General features: G+C 47.6%; 1 protein-coding gene across 1 annotated transcript; it reads left to right on the forward strand.

Annotated features, from left to right (window-relative positions):
* Positions 1-1,197: 1,197 nt before the first annotated feature.
* On the forward strand, positions 1,198-22,804 carry ANKRD46 (ankyrin repeat domain 46). Its single transcript, XM_068161145.1, has 4 exons — positions 1,198-1,270; positions 12,561-12,905; positions 14,627-14,785; positions 20,799-22,804. The coding sequence occupies exons 2-4, from the start codon at positions 12,595-12,597 to the stop codon at positions 21,013-21,015; spliced, it is 687 nt and encodes a 228-aa protein (XP_068017246.1). The 5' UTR covers positions 1,198-1,270; positions 12,561-12,594; the 3' UTR covers positions 21,016-22,804.
* The last annotated feature ends 739 nt before the right edge of the window (positions 22,805-23,543 follow it).

A 23,543-nucleotide genomic window follows, 5' to 3' on the forward strand; every position in this document is an offset into this window, starting at 1 on the left:
CAGACATGGGACCCTGCAGAAAGAATCTTGGAGGTTTGTAGAATTGTGCTGAAACTTTCCATTTGTGAGAAGTGGGCAAACATGAAGATCCTTTCAGTCAGGAAAGGAGAAAAATCCCTGCCTGAAGACAAACAAGATCTTCTGGGGTTTTTCAATCAGGGCAAGGGGAGTGAGGGTCAGTACAGATTTTGCAGATGAGCTTTTCTGGTTCTTGCATTTGTCTCTTCTTAATGTTAATTTGCCTCTTTTAATGTGAAGTGCCTTCTGCTTCTGTGGCATTTGGCTGCCAAGTTATGTTTCCTTCACGTGTGATGGAATCAGAAAACATGCACCATGGGGACACGTTCCTGATTAACCCCCTCTGTGGTTTAGCATAGTGAGGGTGGAAGTGCTTGGTGGTATGGTTAGAGATGGCCCATGTCTTGGTTTATGCCTTAGCTGGTGCACTGCTCTTAAAAATGAACTGTGCAGCTGATGTCTTGAGTTTGTTGCATGTTTCTCATTGGTACTGAGAAACTCTAGGTGCAGAGGAGCTGCACCCTTGCCTGAATGTGTAGCTTGCTCCTTGTGTTATGGGAGTTAGCACACATGCAAGTGCAGGAAAAAAGCACCCTTGAGAGGCAGAGCTTTGACAACTTTTATTTAGTAAGAAGAGCCAGCTGTTAGAAACCTGCTTCTTTTCAGTAACGCTGCTTGCCCCATCCCTAGCTGTTTCCCACCTCTCGACGGCCATCATCTCACCCCTGTCTTGTCTCCTCGCTGTGCCTGCCCCTCGCTGTGCAGTCCCGACTCGGGCCAGGCTGTGCAGGTGCGAGGGGACAGGCGGAAGGTCCCGTTACAGACCGTAGTTGCAGTTTATTTCCCCCGTGCTGCTGGGGCCCTCTCCGCGCCACCTGGGGCAATGTTTCGGGGCACAAAACCAGGGCTGTACACAGCTTCGTTTCAGGAGCCGGAGGAGGCCGCGCCTCGCCCAGCTCGGCCCTGCGGAGGCGGCAGTGCCACCGCTGCCGGCCTCCTCCCCCGGCCGTGACCGGTGTGCGGCCCACGGCAGCTGCCTCGCGGCCAGCGCGGGGCGGGCAGTGTCGTACCTCCGCCCCCGGCCCGAGCCGGCGCTTGCGGGGAGCGCGGCACGGCCGCCTTCGGCGGCAGGCGCGCATCTAGGGCGGCCTCCGCCCGGCAGGGGGCGCGCACGGCCTCCCCGCCGCCTCCGTTTCCCGGTTGTGTGGCCCGAGCCGGCGGCCCCTGCGTGCCGAGCCGCCGCCGAGTGCAGGTAGCGCGGGGAGGGGGGCGGTGTCTGGCCGCCGGTCCGGCCGCCGGGTGAAGGGGTGCGGGGACCTTCTGTTCGTGCCGGGAGGGGCCTTGTCGGTCGGTCGGCCTGTCTGTGAGGGGAGCCCGCCGGTGTGCGTGGCGGGCCCGGGCTCTGCCGAGCCATACGCACGGCGCAGGGGATGAGGGGCAGCGTCGAGGGAGGCAGCGGCACCGGCCGAGCCTGCCCTGAGGCCGTGACACAGTCGCAGGAGCGGCGGCGAGGAGGGAACGGCCGGGGCAAGGCCGTGGGCAGGGCCGGAGGGCGCCGCGGCAGGGAACCGGTGTCAGGGCGGCGCGAGGGCGGAGGCCAGGCGGGGACAGGCGCCGCAAGCGGCGACGAGACCGGCCCGGGGCCTGCGCGGTGCTTGGCCCGGCAGCCGAAGCGGGGCAGGGCGGTCCGTGCTGGTGTGCTGGGAGCACAGCGGGTGCGCTGCCTGCCTGTAACACGGGGAGGGAGGGCACCGCAGAGGGGATGGCGGCTGCCCTGGCCAGGTGTGCAGCCCCGGTGCCGGGCTGCATCACAAGGTGCTTTTTGGGAGAAAACAATGAAGATCGGTGAAACCAAAAGGTCATACGTATTTTTGTCAGAAGAGAGTCCTTTTTTACCTTGTTTTCAAAATTCTGCAGTAGTTGGTGGTTTTTGAAGGAAGTGGAGTAGTTCTCTTTTTATTCTAGACAAGAACAGAGTTTTTGATCAGGGGCTGCCAGGGAAATTGCTTATTGTGTTGAAAAGTCATAGGGATGATGCCCAAGTTGTGAAGTGAATGGAGGAGGAACTAGGGACAAACTATGGGAAGTAATAATAAAAAGAAAATCCATCAAATCTGGGTGTAAAAGGTTGTAAAATTATGTCTTTGAAGAGCCATCTTGAGGCCAATCTTACTAAATGCTTAATAAATATCTCGATGTTGCTGTTAAAACTTTACTGTTGTAATTTGGGGCTGATGGAGAGCTGGGAGGTATCGTAGGATCAGTCAGGGTTGGAAGGGACCACAAGGATCAGCTAGTTCCAACCCCCCTGCCATGGGCAGGGACACCCCACACTAGATCAGCCTGGCCAGAGCCTCATCCAGCCTGGCCTTAAACACCTCCAGGGACAGGGCCCCAACCACCTCCCTGGACAACCCATTCCAGGGCTTCACCACTCTCATGGGGAAGAACTTCCTCCTCCCCTCCAGCCTGAATCTCCCCATCTCCAGCTTCATTCCATTCCCCCTAGTCCTATCACTACCTGAGATCCTGAGAAGTCCTTCCCCAGCCTTCCTGTAGGCCCCCTTCAGATACTGGAAGGCCACAATTAGGTCACCTCGGAGCCTTCTCTTCTCCAGACTGAACAGCCCCAACTCCTTCAGTCTGTCCTCATAGGAGAGTTGCTCCAGCCCTCTGTTCATCCTCGTGGCCCTTCTCTGGACACCTTCCAGCACCTCCATATCCCTCTTGTAATAGGTGTTGGCAGTATAGAAGAGGGTGCAGTAGTATGCAGAAAGAATTGGGTGACCCTGAGAACTTCAGTGGGAAAGAAATGCAATAACAATTGCAAACTTGTCAGCACACAATTTACTCAACAAATTCTAACTAGTTGAAAGGAATGCAAGCCCCAAATACAGAGGTCAGTGAATGCTGACCTCTGATGCTCCAGAAGTGGGAGTTACTGTTATCCACCAGCAGAACTTTCTGTAGCATTAATCACTCTCAATTGAAAACCTAAAGTAGATAAGATGTAGGGAGATGTGCCCAGGACAGGCAGGGAAATTAAAGGTCTGTTAAAAGAAGCATTTGGCTGTTTTAAATCTTGCAGAATCAAGGCCTTTTTCACTTTCTATTGAACCACCAAGGGAAGGGAACACATTGAGCTAAAGAATGATGCTGATGCATGAATAATTTAACATAGATTAAAAGGTTAATAATGTATGAAAATGTCTTACCATCAGAGAGCACTGATGTTGAGGAGCAGCCTTCCAAAGGGCCAAGGAGCCAAAGCCCAACAGGTGGCATGTGACTGGTTTGTGAAAGTAGTGCTCTTGGGTTTTTCCTGCAGGGGAATAAAGCTCAGTGCTACCTGGAGACTTTTAATCTGTTTCTTGTTTGTTTGTAAAATAGATTTGTAACAAGAACTTGGTAAATGTGTGTTTTAGAAGAAAACTCTTTATAGGCATGCTTGCAGTCTGAATAGTGGGATTGGTGACAGCCACAAAATGACACTGGCTAATTGCTCTCTTTCTGGGTGGAAGAGAAGATGCTGGAGAATAAGGTGAGATGAGTCGATGCTGGAGAACAAGGTGAGATGAGTCAAAGGCTGAAGTGCAGTTTGTGCATCTGCTGTCATCTTTCCAGAGCAATGTTGATTGCCTTGGCAGGAAGGGGCTATACAAATCAGTGCTGATCTGCCCTCAGGGGTAGGTTTTCATACCCCTTATCAGCAAGAGCAAGGGATTCAAAATGGTGCCTTAAGCTGACTGTGTCATCCCAGCTCCTATTCTTACGCAGTTTATATCTGAATACATGTGGCCTTGAAGTCCTCATCTGCAGCCTAGGGCCTGGTCATTCAAGGACTTAACTAGTGGTAGCTCCTCTAGGGATTTGGGTATGCTGGAATTTTGAGAGCTGTCTGTCAGTTGTTTGCCTCCAACATGCTCTCCATTATGAGTGCTCCACTTCACGTGGGTCACTTAATAAGCACACAAAGTGTTTCAGAGGGCCTTGGTTTGTACCTGTTGTGTGAAATGCTCTCAGCTTTCTGTGGAGACCATTCGTGGCGTGCTGTTGGTGCAGGTAATGGGCTGGTAGGCCTGGCTGAGCGCATGGCCTGCTCCACCACAGTGCAGTTGTCGGTGTTACTGAGATTCTGCTGCCACCTAGATGAAGAGCACAAATGCTGATGTGGTTTGCCTTGCTATGTAAAGATTATACCTCCTAAATAGGTAGAGAAAAGTTTGATCTCATGCGGTACCTCACTGAAGTGCTATCCATGTTTGTGGAACTCAGAGTGTTGGCTTCAGTTTGTGTGTCAGCATCACTCTTGCTGGTAGCATTTCTGTCTTTGAATCACAGAATGTTAGAGGTTGGAAGGCACCTCAAAAGATCATCTAGTCCAGCACCCCTGCCAGAGCAGGATCACCTATGCTAGCTCACACAGGAACACATCCAGGTGGGTTTTGAATATCTCCAGAGAGGGAGACTCCACAACCCCCCTGGACAACCTGTTCCAGTGTTCTGTCACCCTCACAGTGAAAAACATTTCCCCTCATGTTTCCATGGAACTTCTTATGCCTCAGCTTCCACCCATTGCCCCTTTTCTTGTCCTTGGGCATCACCAAGCAGAGCCTGACTCCATCTTCTTGGGACTCACCCTTTACATATTTATAAACAGTGAAGTCATCCCTTAGTCTCCCCCAAGCTGAGGAGTCCCAGCTCCCCCAAGCTGAGGAGCCCCAGCTCCCTGTCTCTCCTCACAAGGGAGATATTCCACTCCCCTAATCATTTTTGTGGCTCTGCACTGGACCCTTTCAGGCAGTTCCCTGAGATCCTTCCTGGACAGAGGGTCCCAGAACTGGACACAATAAGTAATGCAGCTACATCAGCTGAATTGTGTGACCTAAACTTACAGGAATACATCTTCTAATGTTAATGGATGTATTCCTGGAAGACTGCTACATCTAAGGCTTGTCAGCTTTTACTGGAGTTCACCAAGTGGGATTGCAGTTGCAGATGTTGTGACTTGTACACTCTACTTGGATTTTCAGGAAGCATTACAAAAAGCCCCACAAAACAACCTTATAGCATAAAAGATTTGTTGGTGAAAAGCAGCCGTAGTTGTATGTGTTAATGAGAAATAAAGCCATAACAGTTTTAACATCTCACCTTACCATGGCCTACAACATGATCCATCTGAGTATTTAAAGTCATGCTGTGTCAGTAGACATTTGGAATATCTGAAATAGGAGAATACTGAGCAGAATGGGGGAATGGAGCAAAACTGGAAGTGAGTAGATTCAGATTGGATGTTAGGAAGAAATTCTTCCCCATGAGGGTGGTGAGACACTGGCACAGGTTGCCCAGGGAGGTGGTGGAAGCCTCATCCCTGGAGGTTTTGAAGGCTAGGCTGGATGTGGCTCTGGGCAACCTGATCTAGTGTGTGGGGTCCCTGCCGTGGCAGGGGGGTTGGAACTGGACAATCCTTGAGGTCCCTTCCAACCCTAACAATTCTATGGTTCTATAAAATGCCTGTACCCAGCAGGCATGGCAAGAGCCTTGTATCTGCCAGCGTTAGTTGTCTTACCAGTGGTGTTACTTGTTGATACAATAAGCTAGTCAGCAAGCAGAGCAGTGTTTTATTTTAAAGGTAAAGGCAAAGCTGCAGTTACATATCAATGGCTTAGCACATGTAGGAGATGGTTTTAAAAGTGTCCTGCTGCTTGTAGCCATGAACCTGGCTGTGCTGTGGCCTATCTTACTGAGGCCTTGTCACCAATGCTGTGTTGCTACATGCATTCTAAGGAATCAAATAAGAAAATATGGGCTGTATAATAACAGGCAGCTCAGTGAGAGGTTCTTGAGTCTTAGTTTTGTTGCTGGAATAAAGCTGGCTAAGCTCTGGCTTGTGATGATTCCTGCTGGATGCTGAAAGCCTTTCTATTTTGGTGAACTTGCCATCTCAGACTTCTTCTTTGCCTAGGTAAGGATTGGGCCTTTTCTGTGTGTCAGTGGTATTTTGAGTTTCGTTTTTGAGGCTTTTAAACAAACAGCCCTAAGTGCCTACTTTGTTAAAGGAAACACCTTTATCTTCAGAGCTGGAGTCCTCCTTTCCCTGATAGAGGCTCAGAACTTAAAACAGGGCTGCTGCTCCCACACGGGAATAGTGCTTTGGATTTCAGAGTCTTATACAATCATATTTGCGTGCCTTGCGTTGATTTCTTTCTCGGGAAAGCAGAAAATACCGGGAAATGCAGCAGAGATCAATTGGAGGCCGGGGCTGCCTCACCCTTCCCTTCAGCCGGGCAGGGACCTGGCAGCCCACGCGGTGGCGGTGCTCAGCCAGGCACCGCGGCCGCGCCGCCGGCAGCTCGGCGCCCACGGGCTCGCAGCCGGCCCTGGTTGCTCGGTTACTGTTCTCTTCTTTTCCAGGAGACTGCTTCAAGGTCTGCAGCAAATGTAAACACAAACACTTCATTAGGATCGGAACGAATTCTCTCTAGTTTGTTAAGCAAACAAATACACCACCAACAAGGAGTATGCTGATGACCTCTGAATAGCTTCTTTCCCAGCGCGGGTTAGCTGTGCTGGGTGTTCCCATGTGGAACAGAGGAGGAATTTGAGCACAGATTTGTGAAGAGGTTGCTAATTATGACCAGTGTAAGTGATTCAGTAAGTTCCTATGAAAGCAGATGTATGCCAACTGACCACAGTGATCAGGGAGCTACTGCACTTATTTACTGATTCCCCTGAGCCAGTTGTGGGGAAGTTACAGATGACCTGAAGAAATCTGTGAAATGCCTTTCTTCCCCAGGAGTTCTTTTGCAGAAGATGGAAACTGAGCAAGGTTCAAACATACTTTGCTGTATATTTGATGGAAGTTAAGTGCACTGAAACACAGAATGCAACTGAATTGCCAGTTAAGTGTATGAGGGATAAGGATAAAACGTTTGTGACTCTGCTTGTCAATAAAGGTGTTTTAACAGATTGATCTCTTCCCTGTCATTCCCTCGTTTTGTGTACATAATATAGTACATGCAGTGTGTATTTATCTGGGGAAGTGTTCTGCAGCCTTGGATGGGCATAGAGGTCTCGTTGTTTTTGGTACCTTGTGCTGTTGACGTACTGCACAGTGGTGAGCAAAGCTCACTCTTTCTCAGTGCCTTTGTCTGCTGCTTCCTAAAAGAGCAGCAATGATTTATTTATTTTTTCTCCTGAAGCACATAGTATCCCATGTGTGCAAAGCACAAGCTGTGCATAGCACACTTACATTTCTACTTCCAGGATGGTCCTAAAATCAAAAGAATGTCCCTGTGTGATGTCTGCAGAAGGGAAGGAGGATAGCAGAAAACAAATGGCATAAATGATGATCTTGTCTTGCCACTGAGCCATGTGTCTGGCTAGAAACATGAGAGAGAGGTCTTGCAAACATGCTGTGGTTCTTTGGATTCAGGAGCTGCTGAAAAGATGACTGAAGTTAGGAAGGGGAGATGCTGTATGAACCAGGCATCACGCTGTGCTGAATCTGAGATGCTGCTCTTAGCAGCAAAGCCAGCAGCAGAGCCAGTTGGGCTGAACAGGTAAAGGTTTTTAATAGAAGATGCAGAGCTCTCATGGAACTTGGTGTAGGTGGTGGGGTTCTTTGCCCTAACAGAAATGGCTGTTGGTCATGTGACTTTTGAACTAAATGTAGCATTTATTGAGTTAAATGACTCCCTAGTAACTTACACCTCAATGCAAGCACGTGTGACAACTTAACCAGGGATTTGTCCCTCCAATTGCTTAGAAAAGGAATTAATACTGCTCCAGAACTGCTCAGTGTTCAGAGGCTAGACAAGCAAGGCAATGTGGGTTGGTTTTAATCATTAAATTACACCTTAAAACATTTTTATCTTGCATATCCAAAGAAAGCTTATGTTCACAGGGTGGTTTTGAGGGAGCAATCCCTTCTGATCAGGAAGCTGCCTTCAGAGATGGGGACCTGTGGTATAAGCAAACCACTGGAATGTTTTTCATTCATTTGGAGACTGAAGAGGAAGAGCTCTGAATGCCACTGCTGCTCTCAAAGCATGTTACTGAAAGAGGAAGCTGTTTGCACAAGGGAGTTGGCCACTATAGGTTCTGCCTGCACAGAGTGGTGGCTGTTATTTGGTCTTGTTTTGGTTGTAGTCCTCATTGCTGGGCAGTGGCAGTCTCTCCAGTGGCAGTCGTGCTGCTGCTTAGGTTCCATGTGTCAGTCTGTCCTGATACTGAGAAATGTCAATTACTGACCAATCTGATGCTGTCCTGATGCTGTTCTTTGAAACAGGGACAACTCAGGTTTCCTGACTGTTCTTGGAAGTGCTGTAGTTGTGCAGAACTGCTGTAGCCTGGATGGTAAATTGCAACTTGTCAGGTTCAGTAATATTTTTGCAGTGGAGAGACTGGTCCCATTAGTGATTCTGCCTCACAGTCTAGGTGGTGTTCTTCTCTGCAGCTGTTTGGTAGCAGTTGAACTAACTGAGACAACAACATGCTTACTGTAAAATCAAACTGTCCAGTTAGTGCCAGGTTAGGGCTGGTTTAAAAAGCAATAGAACTTGCATTGAGCTACGTGGTTTGAAGTATTCAAGATCCCTCCTGGCTTCTGCAGGTGTGAACACGCCATGCAGCAGATCAGTGTGTGACACTGAGTTACCATTGTGCACAGGGCAGAGCAACAACTGACTTCTAATAAACAGATAGATGATTCACACAGGATTGCTTTGTATGAACACTCCTTTTGGAAGCAGAACAGCTCAGTTAGATTTTCTTACCCTTTGCTTCACCTGTCACTGAAGAAGGGGCTTGCAGCACAATTTCTAAAGTTCTTAATAAAATCACCCTGTGCTCAGGCTGTATCTCCCATGTATAAAGGTAGGGGAAAGCTGTTCTTACAGAATGCCTTTCTAATGGGAAGGACAGCTTTGAATTTACTTTCTCCCCCCTACAACCCCCAACTAATTTCCTATCAAAGTACCAAGTTATTAACAGCAGAAAAAGCTTGCTTTTTCAAGTTTTTGTTTTAAACAAAAGTGTCATTTAAAAGACACATTTTCAGTAGCTAGTGATACATTTCTAGGAGCAGTCACTTACTGAACTAAATTAGATTTAACTCCAGCAGCAGTAATTTAGTGGGATGTTCAGAGTGCTCGTTTTGCAGCACTTCTGTATCTCCTTACTAATGCAAGTCCCTTTGTCCTGATGGGTGCCTCTGACATTGCTGCTGAATGGTAGCTGTGCCAGCTTCGAGGCAGGGTCAGAGTTCCCTGAGTCACCTTTCAGAAGCAATTCAAAGAGAATGGGGTAATACTGTGGAGTTTTGTTTCTAAATCTCCCCAGAAACTCATCACAGCAATCAGCATTTTGATCCATCCCATGCTCAGAAACATAACCACAGTTTGTGCATTCAAAAAGATCTGATTGAGTAGGCTACTGGCATTGTTTTGGTGAGTTTTGCTAGGAAAATTGGGTTAAGTTTGAGGCAAGAACATACCATTTGGGGACTGGCACTTCAGAGCTGGGGCATAGTTCAGCTTTGCATGCAGCTCATACCTGGCCCAAGTCAGGCATGAGCTGCCTGGGCAACCATATGTGAAATGGAATTGTCTTTGTAGAAAGTCTTTTTCATCACAAAGATAAATCAAACCAGATGGTTTACATTTCTTGTGTGCAAGTGTGGATGCATTTGCCTAGTCCACAACTTCAAGCCTTGAGAAGAAGGATTTGTTGGTTTGGTTTTTTTTTCTTCTTTACTGTGAAATGCTAAGGTTTCACTTTAGTCTTTTACACTTCAGCAATCAGTTCTAAAAGATACCAGTGATGATACCTTCTGAATCAGAATTGCTTCCAGTTCAGGCTTTCTGACAGCTGCTAAGCTATTGCTTCCTTTCCTGAGACGATAGAGAGCTTTTTCTCGTTGGTTATTTTTTCCCTGGTGATGTTTCAGCAGAGCTGTGTGAGGTGGTGGGGAGTTCTGTAAGACTTTAGCTTCCAGTCTGAAACAGAAACACTGGCTTGCATTTACCAGGGCATGCCATAGTGTTTCTCAGATAGCTTGCACCTCTGTGATCACCCCTTGTGGATTTCTGTTAGGCCTGGTTTGATTAAACAGGCTTAAACACTGCAATCTACTTTACAGGCCAATCATCATCTTTCTATTAAGTACAAGTAGGGGTTTGTGCTGTCAGTGTGCTGTTACTATGGCTGATAAGTGGAGGTTTGTAAATGATTTATGGTCTTGCTTTAGGGAAGATTTAGTGTGGAACAGAAGGGCTGCAATCACGTTGTACAGAAAGCAGGCACGGCGTTTCTCTTGGTGAAAATTGGCTGGGCAGAGCTGAAGAAGAATGCTCAACCATTCATGATTTGGGTGGGAAATGGGCAAGAAAACTGAACTTGCTGTAGGCTGGGAATCCTGACTGTGCAGCATCCAGGGGGGTTGTAACATGTTCATTAGAAATAAATAGGAGCAGGTGCATTGTCCTGCCTTCTTGTGTAGGCTTATCAGCAAGCAGTTGGTGCCCGAAGTGATGCCAGCCTTGCATTGAAAGCTGTGCAGCACAGCAGTGAACTGGCCTTTTGCTGTTGGACATGATTGTTGAGCCAGTGATATTACCAGCACATGTTTACAAGCACACTTGCAGCCTAGAGGCATGTAGCTCTGCTTAAAATCATTCTTTATACAGATAGCTATCCCTATCTCTGTCTGTTCTGTGTCCAAGTTGTGCATTCCAGCCCTGAGAGACTGGACAGTGTTCATACATGTAGCAGAATTTGGCCAGACAGAACATTCAACCTAGTGAACTTTAAATGTGTTGAACTCCATCAGCCCCAAATGCTGTGGCTGCTTTTCACATCAGTGTGTAAACATTTTGAAATTCCTTCTGTAGGTACTTTGATCTTGAATTTGATCTAAAAATGGGGGAGGAGCTGTAAAATACAGGCATTATAAACTCTCAGGAAAAGGAGAGGTTTGAAATCGAGTTCTTTGGCTGCTGGCCATGTTTCCATTCTCCCAGCTGAATGAGCACGCTGGTGTGGAAGGGATACCTTATATAGACGAGAAAATGCATATCCACGTGTGGCTGTCGTAGGAGGAGCTTCATACAGTCGGTCAGAACACTGCTGTAGCATGAGCCCAAAGTACAGACCCTGGGCAAGTGAAATACACTGGTTCAAGTGCATTTCAGTTCCCATTCAAAGCCTAGCTAGTAAAATCACTTTTCTTTCTTGTCTCTTGAGCTGTGTTGTACCTGTATGGATGTTTCTTCTAAGCATTTTTACTGCTTTATGTGATTTCCACACAGCCCCCCCTTTTTTGCCTCGTCTGTGAGGCAGTGCAGAGCTTTGCTGTCCAGTCTCCTAGATGTCTTCATGCCATCTCCTCACACACATTGTACCCTGCTCTTGCACAGTCATTCTCTTTCCTCCTCATTGTTTTCAAGCCATCTTTTCTGTGTCCTGTAAACACCCAGCATCATCATATCCTCGTTATTAGGCTCATCCTTAAAATGCTCCTCTGCAGCACTTACCATAGCTCATGGAATATTCTATAGCAAGAAATCCAGAGTGACACATTTATCTCTTTCTTTTAGGTCCTAACACAGAAAAAAAACTTCATCCTTTATGAAACCAGAGAAACTACCTTTGTGCTTCTCTATATTGGGGTTCCAACTATTCCAGCTAAATTGTAAAGGCATAGCCTAAAACTGCCACTCCCACAGTAGCTCCACACCTGATTTGGCCATAGTCCTTGCACTGACTTCCAGTTTTCAGGTCCAGTGGGGCAGGTTCACCTAATGCACTCAGTTTCCTCTTCTGGTTTGATCAGTAGTTTATCTGTGGCACTACAAAAGTAATGTTCTGCAAGGTGTATTGGGAAAGGTTTCTTGCAGAAGAAGGAATTAGTCTTTACAATAACCAAGTATTTGCAGCAGCTAACTGCACTTTGTATGCCGAAGTTCAAGTTTAGCTTTCCTTGCATCCATCAAGAGTTGCAGCTAACATCACTGTGATGGTTTATGATGCTTGTACTCCCTTTCAGTTCTGATCTGCAGTGGTTTGCCCTAGAACGGGCTGCCCGGGGAGGTGGTGGAGTTGCCATCGCTGGAGGAGTTCAGGAGGAGACTTGACAGGGTGCTTGGTTGAATGGTTTAGTTGATTAGGTGGTGTTGGATGATAGGTTGGATGCGATGATCTTGAAGGTCTCTTCCAACCTGGTCTGTTCTGTTCTATTCTATTCTATTCTATGCCATGATCTCATGTTAGGTGAAAGCTGATCACCTGCCTTGCATTTGTGGCCCTGATCTTAGCAGTTTTCTGCAGTAAGAAAGCTTTGCTGCTGTGGCCAGAGGTGTAAGAGCTACCCCTGGTAGCAGGAGTTTAGCAGCACCCCGAGTTAACGTGCCCCCTAGGAAGATCCCAGAGCTGCTTTGTGAGCTGCTTTGCATTCCTGTCGCAGCAGCTGAGCAGCCTGCCGAGCGTTGGCATTGTGTTTGTTTGCCGGTTTCACCATCGTTACCTCCCGCTGCCACTTGCAGGTTTGTCACCTACTCCAGAGAGAGAGTCGAGACAATGTCCTACGTGTTTGTCAACGACTCCTCGCAGACCAACGTGCCGCTGCTGCAGGCTTGCATCGATGGAGACTTCAACTATTCCAAACGGCTGCTGGAGAGCGGCTTTGACCCCAACATCCGAGACAGCCGGGGCCGCACCGGCCTCCACCTGGCTGCAGCCAGGGGCAACGTGGACATCTGTCAGCTCCTGCATAAATTCGGTGCTGACCTCCTAGCCACCGACTACCAAGGTAACACAGCCCTTCACCTGTGTGGCCATGTGGACACCATCCAGTTCCTCGTGTCTAATGGACTTAAAATTGATATCTGGTAAGTCACTTTGATTTCTATTTTAACAAGCATACATGTTACTATGTTTTAGTCTTCTGGTGCCACAGCCATACCTATGACTCTGCTGTTGCTGAAATGCTGTGTTTGGTGCAGTTCAGCTTTTGAAGAGATCACTTAATAAAACCCCACAAAATAAGAGGGCAGGAGAGAAGTGAGAGGCCACTTCTGCTAGGTCTGTGTGACAAGGACAGCAAATAAAAATAGCAGCTGCTGGTGTGGGCTGCTGTGGCTAATTCTGCCTCACTGATGACACTGCTATCCTGAGCTGGCCAGACAGGCAGGTGTGGGTGGCTGGCACCAAAGGGAAAAAAAATCACATTGATTACTTTCAAAGAGTTCTCTCCAGCACAGTTCTAGGCTTTGAATTGTTGTACTGTATGAGAGAAGAAAATACAGTTGTGTGTGTCAGTTCATTCCCATACTCCTTTGGTAACAATGCTTGCTTTCAGTGGCTTCCTGCTCCCTCAAAGTCTGTGACTCAGCCCTTCTTTAAAATATTGGATATTCTTTCTTTCTGCCTTCCAGCAGCTGTCTGGTGCCAGTGTTCAGCTGTGAGCTCTCAAGCTACAAAATAACTGGCTGCTTCCCTGCAGGAGCTGAATTACTTTGTTTGTGGAACTTTCTGCATGTTCCCATCACACAGGGAACCAGTAGTAACTTGAAAACCTTTGTGGGGTTTGATCTCTGCCTCTTTCACCCATCTCTCATCTGATGTTTTGAACCCAGCAAAACTGGTTATTGGCAGCCTGGATTCTCTATGGGTTGTGCATTTTTCCTCTTTTTCAAGCAACTCTGAAAACCACCAGTCTGAAGGCAGCTCTGGTCCCCTTCAGTATTAATAGCAGAGGGGGACCATCTGTATTTCATTTCGTTTTTTGCCCAGTGTCCTAATACCAACATGGAAAAGAAACTATCAGGAACCAGATCACACAACTCTCTCCAAATTAAACTTAATCTTGAGCTTTGTCATAAATGCACAGTTTGTTTTTTGCTGTAACACCCAGAGATTCCAGTTGCATTAGAGTAGAAGGAGGTTTGGGTTTGGTTTGGTTCATTCAGTGGAATCAGAGCTGTGCATGAGAAAATACTGAGGCATATTGGTCCTCAGACTGAAGGAGTTGGGGCTGTTCAGTCTGGAGAAGAGAAGGCTCCCAGGTGACCTCATTGTGGCCTCCCAGTATCTGAAGGGGGCCTACAAGAAGGCTGGGGAGGGACTGCTCAGGATCTCAGGTAGTGATAGGACTAGGGGGAATGGAATGAAGCTGGAGGTGGGGAGATTGAGGCTGGAGGTGAGGAGGAAGTTCTTCCCCATGAGAGTGGTGAAGCCCTGGAATGGGTTGACCAGGGAGGTGGTTGGGGCCCTGTCCCTGGAGGTGTTTAAGGCCAGGCTGGCTGAGGCTCTGGCCAGGCTGATGTAGTGTGGGGTGTCCCTGCCCATGGCAGGGGGGTTGGAACTAGCTGATCCTTGTGGTCCCTTCCAACCCTGACTGATGCTATGATACTACAAAGCTAACTGTACTGATTTTCTTCAGTAGCCAGCTAGGCTCTTATTTGTGTAGGCAGGAACTTCTTACTGTCTGATATGACAGGAAGTAGTTCTGAGGACTTTACAAAACTGTCATGTGTTGTGCTGAGCTGTTCCAAAATGCCTCTGTTAACAGTTTCTTTTCTTCCCCTGCCCTGCTGTGGGGTTATTTTAGCAACCACCAAGGTGCAACGCCGCTGGTTCTGGCCAAGCGCAGGGGCGTGAACAAAGATGTGATTAGACTGCTGGAGTCTTTAGAGGAGCAAGAGGTGAAAGGATTTAACAGAGGAGCTCACTCCAAGCTGGAAACCATGCAGACTGCTGAAAGTGAAAGGTACTTAACAGCCAAAAATCATTACTAGCAGAGATAATGTTGATGATTTCTGGAGTTTTGTGATCGGCTTAGTTGGTTGTTCCTCAGAACACACCACAGCAGCTCTGGCCTGGTGTCATCAGGCCAAACCAAAATGCTACCTTATGCAAAGCAATCTCTTTAAGCAGATCAAATGTAGGAAAATAAATTGTTTTTTTCTGTTGAGATTTTCATTTGATGGTAGAAATGTTAAAAAATAGGTACTTTGTTTTTTGCCTAAGCAGACTGCCCAGAATTCTACTACTTGTCACAAAGCCAAGGGCAAAGTGAGGTGCAGGCTGCCAGCACCCCAGGCTAGCCTCACATCCATGTGGGGAGATGGACTGTCAGTGCACAGAAGGGCTAGCAGGCTTTGCAGCTATCTGAACCTGCATAAAGGGCTTCATAGAATGCCAGATAGGAAATTCCCTGTTGGTTCTGGTCCTAAACCAGATGGAGACTAAACTGAAAAGGGTTCAACTGAGAGGGTTCAAGGACAGCTGAGGAGTTCAGGAGACCTGCTGACAATTTCAGGGGAAGTATTTGGTTAGAAGGAAGCTCCTAATGAATTCTGGAAGGCCTGGTTCTCAGGTTGTGCTTGCTTAGAACTTTGATCACTGCAGCTGCCATAGAAGGTAGCAGCATGCTAATGATACTAAGGGGTGAGGTGCAGGCAGCCCAGGGGATAACTGGGGTGGTGTGTGCAAAGCCTGGGGTGACAAGGGGAGGGAATTCATACCAAGGAATTGTGATTCAGCAGCACAAAATGTAATCTCATTTCCTAATGAAAACCAAGGTGTAGTAGAAAAGGCTTGGGGTGTTAGTTCCAGGAGTTCATGCTACCCTGGAAAAGGCAGTGAAGTGCTGCAGCACACAAAGTGAGCTGTTCCCACAACATAAAGAAAGCTGTCAGTGCTGTAGTAAAAAGCAGTGGTACCTTGTGCTGGGCAGGACTCTATAATGCTGCTAGCCCCATTCAAAGCAGTTTTGTTTCTCCTCCAAGTGTGGAGAAGCAAGGCTTCAGTGCTCAGGACCTGAAGGGATCCTACAGGAAGGCTGCAGAGGAACTTCTCATAAGGGTGTCTAGAAGGGGAATGAAGCTGAGGGAGAGCAGGGTTATGCTGGAGCTTAGGCAGAAGTACTTCAGTCCGAGGGTGCTGAGACTCTGGAACAGGCTGCCCAGGGAGGCTGGGGCTGCCTACTCCCAGGGGGTGTTGAAGGCCAGGTTGGATGAGGCCTTAAAGCAGCCAGGTTTAGTTGAGAGCTGTCCCTGCCCATGGTGGAGAAGTTGAAGGAGATGATCTCTGAGGTCCCTTCCAACCTGAGCTATCCTAGGATCTTGTGAAAGGAGGCAGCTATGGCTTGGGTTAGCTTGACAGAGTGAAGGCTGAGAGGTGTGGCTGCTGACAAGAAATACTGCTGAGCAACACAAAGTAGCTGCTGAAGGCTGAAGATGACCATAGCACAAGGGCCAAAGGATACAGATACAAAACATACTCTCTGTGGCTGAGAACTGGGAGTGGATTTTTATCATGAGCTTCCTCTTGGAGGAGGATTTAGATGAGACAAGAAGCCTTGAAAGTTTCAAAGCAAGCCCAATTCTCTTGAGAGCTGGTGTGGGGCTGGGGTTAGTGCTGCAGGAGATCTGTCCAGTACTGCTTTGTTGTTTGGCTTTAGTTCTTTAGTTTACACTGAGAGCAGAGTATCAGCTTTGTTTACAGTCCTTGCTTTTACACCGAATGTATTCAAATCTGTAAATTTGTATTTGACCTGCTGCTGATCCTCAGCTGTGACTGCTGGAACATTGTGTCACCAGAGGCAGGGACTTTTGTCAAGGGATTGTTGTTTGATTGGTGTCAAACAGCGACAGGACAAGAGGCAGTGGGTTTGAGTTGTGCCTGAGGGAGGCTTAGGCTGGACATGAGGAAAAACTTCATTACTGACAGAGTGGTGAGGGGCTGGATCAGGCTGCCCAGGGAGGTAGTGGAGTCACCACCCCTGCAGATGTGCAAGAAGCCATAGATGTGGTGCTTCAGGAGATGGTTTAGTGGTCATGGCAGTTGGGCTTTGGTTGGACTTTGTGTGATCTTAAAGGTCTGTTCCAGCCTTGGTGATTCTGTGCAAATGTAGGTGTTAGCTAAGTGGAGCTAGCAGAGAAGGTGAAACCAACAGGATTACAGAAATGATGCCAGATAGTCATCAGAGACTGCTCTAAGCTGTGAAATAAAAAACTCTGCTGTTCTCTGAATTCTGTGGGGACAAATGGCAGGAATTTGTGTGTGTCACCTTTCTGACTTGACTAGAGCTCAATGGAAGCTGCTTGTCAGCCAGAACTGCGTTTGTGCTGCTTTGTTTAAACATCTGGAGCAGCAGCTCAGCCCCACTGCAGCTCCCATTCTGGATTTGCTGGTGTCCCTTTAATGGACATCTCTTCCTTGCTGGTTTTTGACCTTCAGAAATGTTATATTGTTTGCTTTGGCAAGGAAGTCAGCAGCTCTCCTTGGAGGGAGGCACAGAGACCCAAACAGAGCAGTACCCAGCTTGTTTCTGAAGTGTTTAAAATGTCTGAAATACATGATTTTAAAACAACAGCCAACAGATGCCTGCAGCAGCAAAAGCAAGTGAGCTGGTGTGCTCTTTGCTTGCTAAATAAATAATGGCTTTGGAACAGCTGGCTTTTCAGACCTCCCCACTTCAGTCCTCCCTCTTAGTATTATTTTCACATTTTAGAGACACTTAGATGAATGTCTCCTGTCCTCTCCACTCCCCAGCTCTCTTACATTATGCATGAGCCTATGGAGCAATAATGGTTGCTCTTTCTGAAAGCAGTCTCTGAGTTACCTTTCCTGCTCCCTGTTGTGTTCAGTTGCTGCTGCTCTAGAAGCAGAGGCCAAAGCTGTGCTCCTGAGACAACCTCATGAGGGTCAGCAAGACCAAGGGCAAGGTCCTGCAGCTGGGTCAGGGCAATCCCAAGCACCAATATAGGCTGAGCAGGCACTGGCTTGAGAGCAGCCCTGAAGAGAAGGACCTGGGGGTGCTGGTGGTTGAGAAGCTCAACAGGAGCCAGCAGTGAGCATTTGCAGCCCAGAAAGCCAACCTCAGCCTGGGCTGCAGCAAGAGAAGCAGAGCCAGCAGGGCAAAGGAGGTGATTCTCCCCCTCTACTCTGCTCTGGTAAGACCCCACCTGAAGCTCTGTGTCCATCTCTGGAGCCCCTGTTACAGGAAGGATCTGGAGGCGCTGGAAGGTGTCCAGAGAAGGGCCATAAGGATGAGCAGAGGGTTGGAGCTGCTCTGCTATGAGGACAGACTGAGGGAGTTGGGGCTGTTCAGTCTGGAGAAGAGAAGGCTCTGAGGAGACCTAATTGTAGCCTTCCAGTATCTGACATGGGCCTACAGGAAAGCTGGGGAGGGACTTTTGAGGGTGTCAGGGAGTGATAGGGCTGGGGGGATGGGAAAAAAATAGAAATGGGTAGAGTCAGATTGGATGTTAGGAAGAAGTTGTTCCCCAGGAGGGTGGTGGGAGACTGGCACAGGTTGCCCAGGGAGGTGGTGGAAGCCTCATCCCTGGAGGTTTCTAAGGCCAGGCTGGATGTGGCTGTGAGCAACCTGCTGTAGTGTGGGGTGTCCCTGCCCATGGCAGGGGGGTTGGAACTAGATGATCCTTGAGGTCCCTTCCAACCCCAACAATTCTGTGGTTCTATGATTCTCTTTGTGAGGAGTGGCAGGGTACTGTCAGGAGGCAGAGCTGGCTCTGACCATCTTTCATCTGTCCATCTGCACCCACAATTGCATGTGGACTTCCACAGCTTGCTGGGCAGAGGAGCAGCCTGTGTGGGCTGTGTGGCACAAACCCTTCTGTAGCACACATTGCTGCCTCACCATTGCTGTGGCTCATGAGGAGAAAGACTGCCTTGAACAGCATGGATTTGATTGGGTTGTGACAGGGGATAGCAGAAGTGTTTCCTGTGTACCCTTGCCTGTCTGATGGGCGGGCATGTGTTGGCCTATTAAATTACACTGTACCTTTATTTAACCTTGCTGTGGTTGTGTATTAACTAGTTAGTACTTAATGAGTGAGTAGCTCTATTCTACACCAGTGGCTGTTTGGTATTAAACTCTTTGTTTTGCCTGAGAAATCACAACAAGCCAAGAGGATGACTAATTCCTGCAGCTATGGGCAAGTAAAAATAGCTTCACAGCAAGTTAAATATTTAAAAAGCAAAAAAAGAGGAGCTGTGGAAGAGGCAAGGTGATGCTGCAGCACTTCAGCAGGCTCTGGGAGGTTTGGCTAATGGTTCTTCAGTGGCTGCAGCTCCTAAGAACAAACACCCTGTGAGCAGTGTGAAGCTTCTCCGTGGTGCAGTCTTATAAGAGAGATTCCTAGATGAGACCTTTCCCTCTTGACAGCCATTTGTCAGTTTATTATCATCCCAAAGTACAATAGCATTTCTGCAGTTAGTCTGGACTGGGAAACTACTTTTCCCTGACATGTTTTGGTTTATTATTGCTGTAAGAGAGCTCTAGGAACATGGGGACTGCAAGCAATTGCAATAGGGGGAAAAGGGGAGGGAGGGAGTTTGCTTCCCTTCTGCTGTTGCTACGATTGTGTATGGAGTTGGTTTCACCTCTTCCACTCTGTGCTTGTCAGAGCCTGATGCTGTAAGCAACTCTGCATGCAAGCTCCCTGGAGTGAGCAGAAGTAGGACTGTACAGGCAGAGAGCATTTCACAGAACTGAATTTTTTCTTGTCCTTCATGGACTTTCTCATACAGCAGTGAAGAAAGTTTCCTCTTGCAAGCCAAGTGTGAAGCCAGCAGAGCTGGGAGGGTGCTACAAGCATCCATGCAGCCTTTGAACCAACTGTGATTTTTCTTTATTTGTTTCTCCCCTAGGCAATTCCCTGTCAGGATGTCTGCACCATTCTAATTTCATTTTCCTATCTCCTTTAAAAGGGAGAGTTCCACTCCCTAATTTACAGTGTGGCCATTCAGAGGGGGCCTGATGGCTTGGTAGTGGAATGTTAGAACATCAAAGCAGCTGCTGAACACCATATGGCAGAAAGCACAGCAGTGCCAACATGTCCTGAAGATCTGAAAGCTTCTAACCTTCTTGTTGCCCAAATTTATTGCCTTCTGTGATATTTTTATGCTACGGAAGAGGCATCTGTAACAAAGACGTGCAGGAGGGAAGGAAAGGTCACTGCAGGGTTCAGAACCTCAATTCTGTTGGTTTCCAAAGTTTCCTTTTTATTTATCAGTTTCTTTTTAAGTCATGATTTGTTGTTGTATGAAGAGGAGCTGGTGCCCCTCGAGGTTTGAGGATAGGATAGGATAGGATAGGATAGGATAGGATAGGATAGGCCAGGTTGGAAGAGACCTTCAAGATCACCAAGTCCAACCTATCATCCAACACCACCTAATCAACTAACCCATGGCACCAAGCACCCCATCAAGTCTCCTCCTGAACACCTCCAGTGATGGTGACTCCACCACCTCCTCAGCCAGCCCATTCCAATGGCCAATCACTCTCTCTGTGTAGAACTTATTCCTAACCTCCAGTCTAAACCTCCCCTGGCACAGCTTGAGACTGTGTCCTCTTGTTCTGGTGCTGGTTGCCTGGGAGAAGAGACCAACCTCTGCCTGTCTACAGCCTCCCTTACTGAGCTATGCTTCAGTAAACTGTCCTGAGCCATATTTAGCAGGAATTACAGGCACTGACTCGTGAAGGCTCCTGGGTGGCAAGGCTGCAAAGTCAGGGCAGATGCACAGCCACAAGCAGTCCCTGCACACGAGTTGATAGCACATCATTGCAGCTGACTTCAGTTTGGAGTTAGGAGCCCTTCCTGGCTCTGCTTTGCTTTGGCTTAGCAGAGGCGCTGCTCTCAGCCTGCAGGTGGGGTTAGTTTTTAATGCGGAGTGTTTGGGTTGTTCTTAGCAGGATTGCTGTCATTCTTAAAGGTCCTCTCTGATGTATTTTTAACTTTAATCCTTTGTAGTGCCATGGAAAGCCATTCCCTCCTTAATCCAAACCTGCAGCAAGGTGAGGGAGTTCTCTCCAGCTTCCGCACGACATGGCAAGAGTTTGTGGAAGACCTGGGCTTCTGGAGGGTGCTGCTGCTCATCATTGTCATTGCTCTGCTCTCCCTTGGGATCGCCTACTATGTTAGTGGGGTGCTTCCTTTTGTAGAAAACCAGCCTGAGCTGGTGCACTGAAGCCAACGCAGAGAAGTGCTCTGTGCTTCCCCCGATCCTACTCCCAGCTCCTTGGAATTCTTCTCTGGGTGCAGGCAGTGGCAGCTGTGTCTGCTGATTGCCTTTCCTACCCTTTTGAAAGAGGCATTCATTAATTTCAAGTAAAACACTACATTCTAAAACATTCCTAAGCTACCTCTGACTTCACCTTGATTTGCAAGCAAGATGGGGAGGTAATCCTCTCTGATGATAAACTGTTTTATGATTAGGAAAGGCCCTTTCATAATGAATATTCAATTCCTGGGCACGAAGGAAACATCCTAGTAGAGAAGCAAATTTGATTTATTTTGCCTGTGGAAAGAGGTGCATCTGTTATTGGCTTCTTTTGTGTGTGTGTTTCACTTGAAAGAAATAAAAGTGTTCCTCGAAAAACCTGGATAATCCCAGAGCTCATTCTAAACTTCCTAGCTCCTTTAATGCCTCCCCCTAATTTCCTGTCTGCTAGCTGATAAAAAGAACGAGAGCTAGCTGAAGTTTTGCTGTGTCTATACTGTATAGATGACTCCTTTGTTAGGTTAATGTGCTGTGCTGGTTCTTCCTCGGCTGGATTCTGTGCTGTTAATAGCTGCCTGAGTACATCTTGTGGGACAAAGCCGGCTGTTGTGCTTTGGCAGTAAGGTTGCTTCAGCCTTGGGCTGAGATGCTGCGTTTTTGGTGAATTGTTACGAAGAAAACCTTTCTTTGTTGGGGTGGTTAAGAAGTGCTTTAGGTGTTCTGCTCTGTATTCAATAACACTGTGAGGCCATTGTCTTTGTGAAACATGTAATGAAGGATCACTTTTTCTTCCTCCCCCCAGGACCTGACTGAAACAGATAATTGTGTTGCCCTCCTGTTTGTGGGGAGGACTGGGCTGAACAGAATTCCTCTCTAGGACTGCTTTGCATGTCAGTTGTTTGCTGATAGCAGCACAGGCTCGGGAACTGTTTTCTGAGTATGCAGAATAAAAGTGTTTCAGATGTTACTATTTGGGAACATTGTGTGAAATTCTGTCCTGGCCTGGTCTGTACTTAGCTGTGAAATCTTTTGTAAATCATCTAGGGTTAGAACTCTTTTGAAGACCAGAAGGGTACTGCATGTAGTAAGTTGGAGGGCTTTGAAGCAAGCAGATCATCCTCTCCCATGCTGATTTGACATCTGACTCCCTTTGTTCCCATTGCCTTGAAAATCCCAGAAAAGAGGAATTCTGCAAACCTAATGAATCTTTATCTTAGCCACTCCTAAATTATTGCTGAATAGCAATCAAACATTTATGAAGTTAAAAGTTGCAATAAATAGTGATAGAAGTAAGCCCCATCTCTGGTCTGATACCACATGTCTTTCTGTCCTCTCTGTGGGTCTGAGTGAGGAGGGTTCTTGTCCTTGGTGTGTGACAGGGGCTTGACTGGGCTGGGCCTCCTTCTCAACTTCTCATCAGGATAATTCTTGAGCTTGCTTCTTGAGACAGAGTTTAATGAACTGCTACTTTAATGACCTGCTACTTCTCTAGGAGCCACAATGCCACAGGAAGGAAAGCCTCTTATGAAGAGCACACCAAACCAACCCCAGAGCATACACTTGAATATTTCATTCTACACCTGGTGGTAAACAGAGGGGTACCAACTCACAGCATATCTAACATGCCATTTAATCCTCTACAGAAGCACATCTCAGTTAATACTCCTGTTGCTGTTGAGTCTGTATTGCCTGCAGAACATGTAATTGTGTTCTCAGCCTGGGTGAATGGCACAAATAAAGATCTGTGGTAAATGTCTGTTGGTTTGTTATTACATGGGTGCAGTGGTAGCGTTGCTACCCCATTGTACTGACTGAGTTTGGTGTGTGTTGTTACTGTGCATTTCAGGAGGGGGGAGGCTCCCTCCCTGGGAAGTGGCAGCCACCCTGCTGCTGTCCATGAGATTTTAGGGCAGTTTCCCTAGATTTGCCTGGTTGATGTTCAGCATCGTTACTGCATCAAGAAAATCAAGCTGGAACCTTAAGCAGCCTTTCCTGCTTTGCTGAACTTTGCCATGCTTTGCTGTATGCATGAGCAGTTTCAGAACTGTGCATGGAAAAGGTGTGAACAATCCTCTCTGTGTGTGCTCTGAATCAGTGTGTGACACTTCTAAACCCACAGAAATCCAAAGCACTGCTAGGACTTCACTGTGCAGTGACTGCTACCCTTTGAAATAAGGACATGAGAAAGGGATGACTGAAGGAGTTTGTTCTCTGTGTTTTCCCTTATGGAAAGGGCCAGCTGCACCTTCCAGTGTATCTATAAACATTAAGGACTTGCTTTTCAAAGGCTGAGTGAGGTTACCTCCTGTACACCAGCTTTCAAGGAATACAATCTTACAGGAGCAGAAAGAGGACTTCAGCCTAGCTCCTCTTGAAGCTGTTGGCATAGGGAGTTGCGCTGTTGCAGCCTGACACAGATCAGTTTAGCTTGTCTGTAGGTCAGTAAGATCTCTTCTGGTACTGCAGTGGTGTCTAGATACCTTGATCTAGACAGG

Source organism: Melanerpes formicivorus, unplaced genomic scaffold (genome assembly GCF_026170545.1).
Source record: "Melanerpes formicivorus ecotype bairdi unplaced genomic scaffold, bMelFor1.0.p_v2 SCAF_56, whole genome shotgun sequence".
NCBI classification, from domain to species: domain Eukaryota; kingdom Metazoa; phylum Chordata; class Aves; order Piciformes; family Picidae; genus Melanerpes; species Melanerpes formicivorus.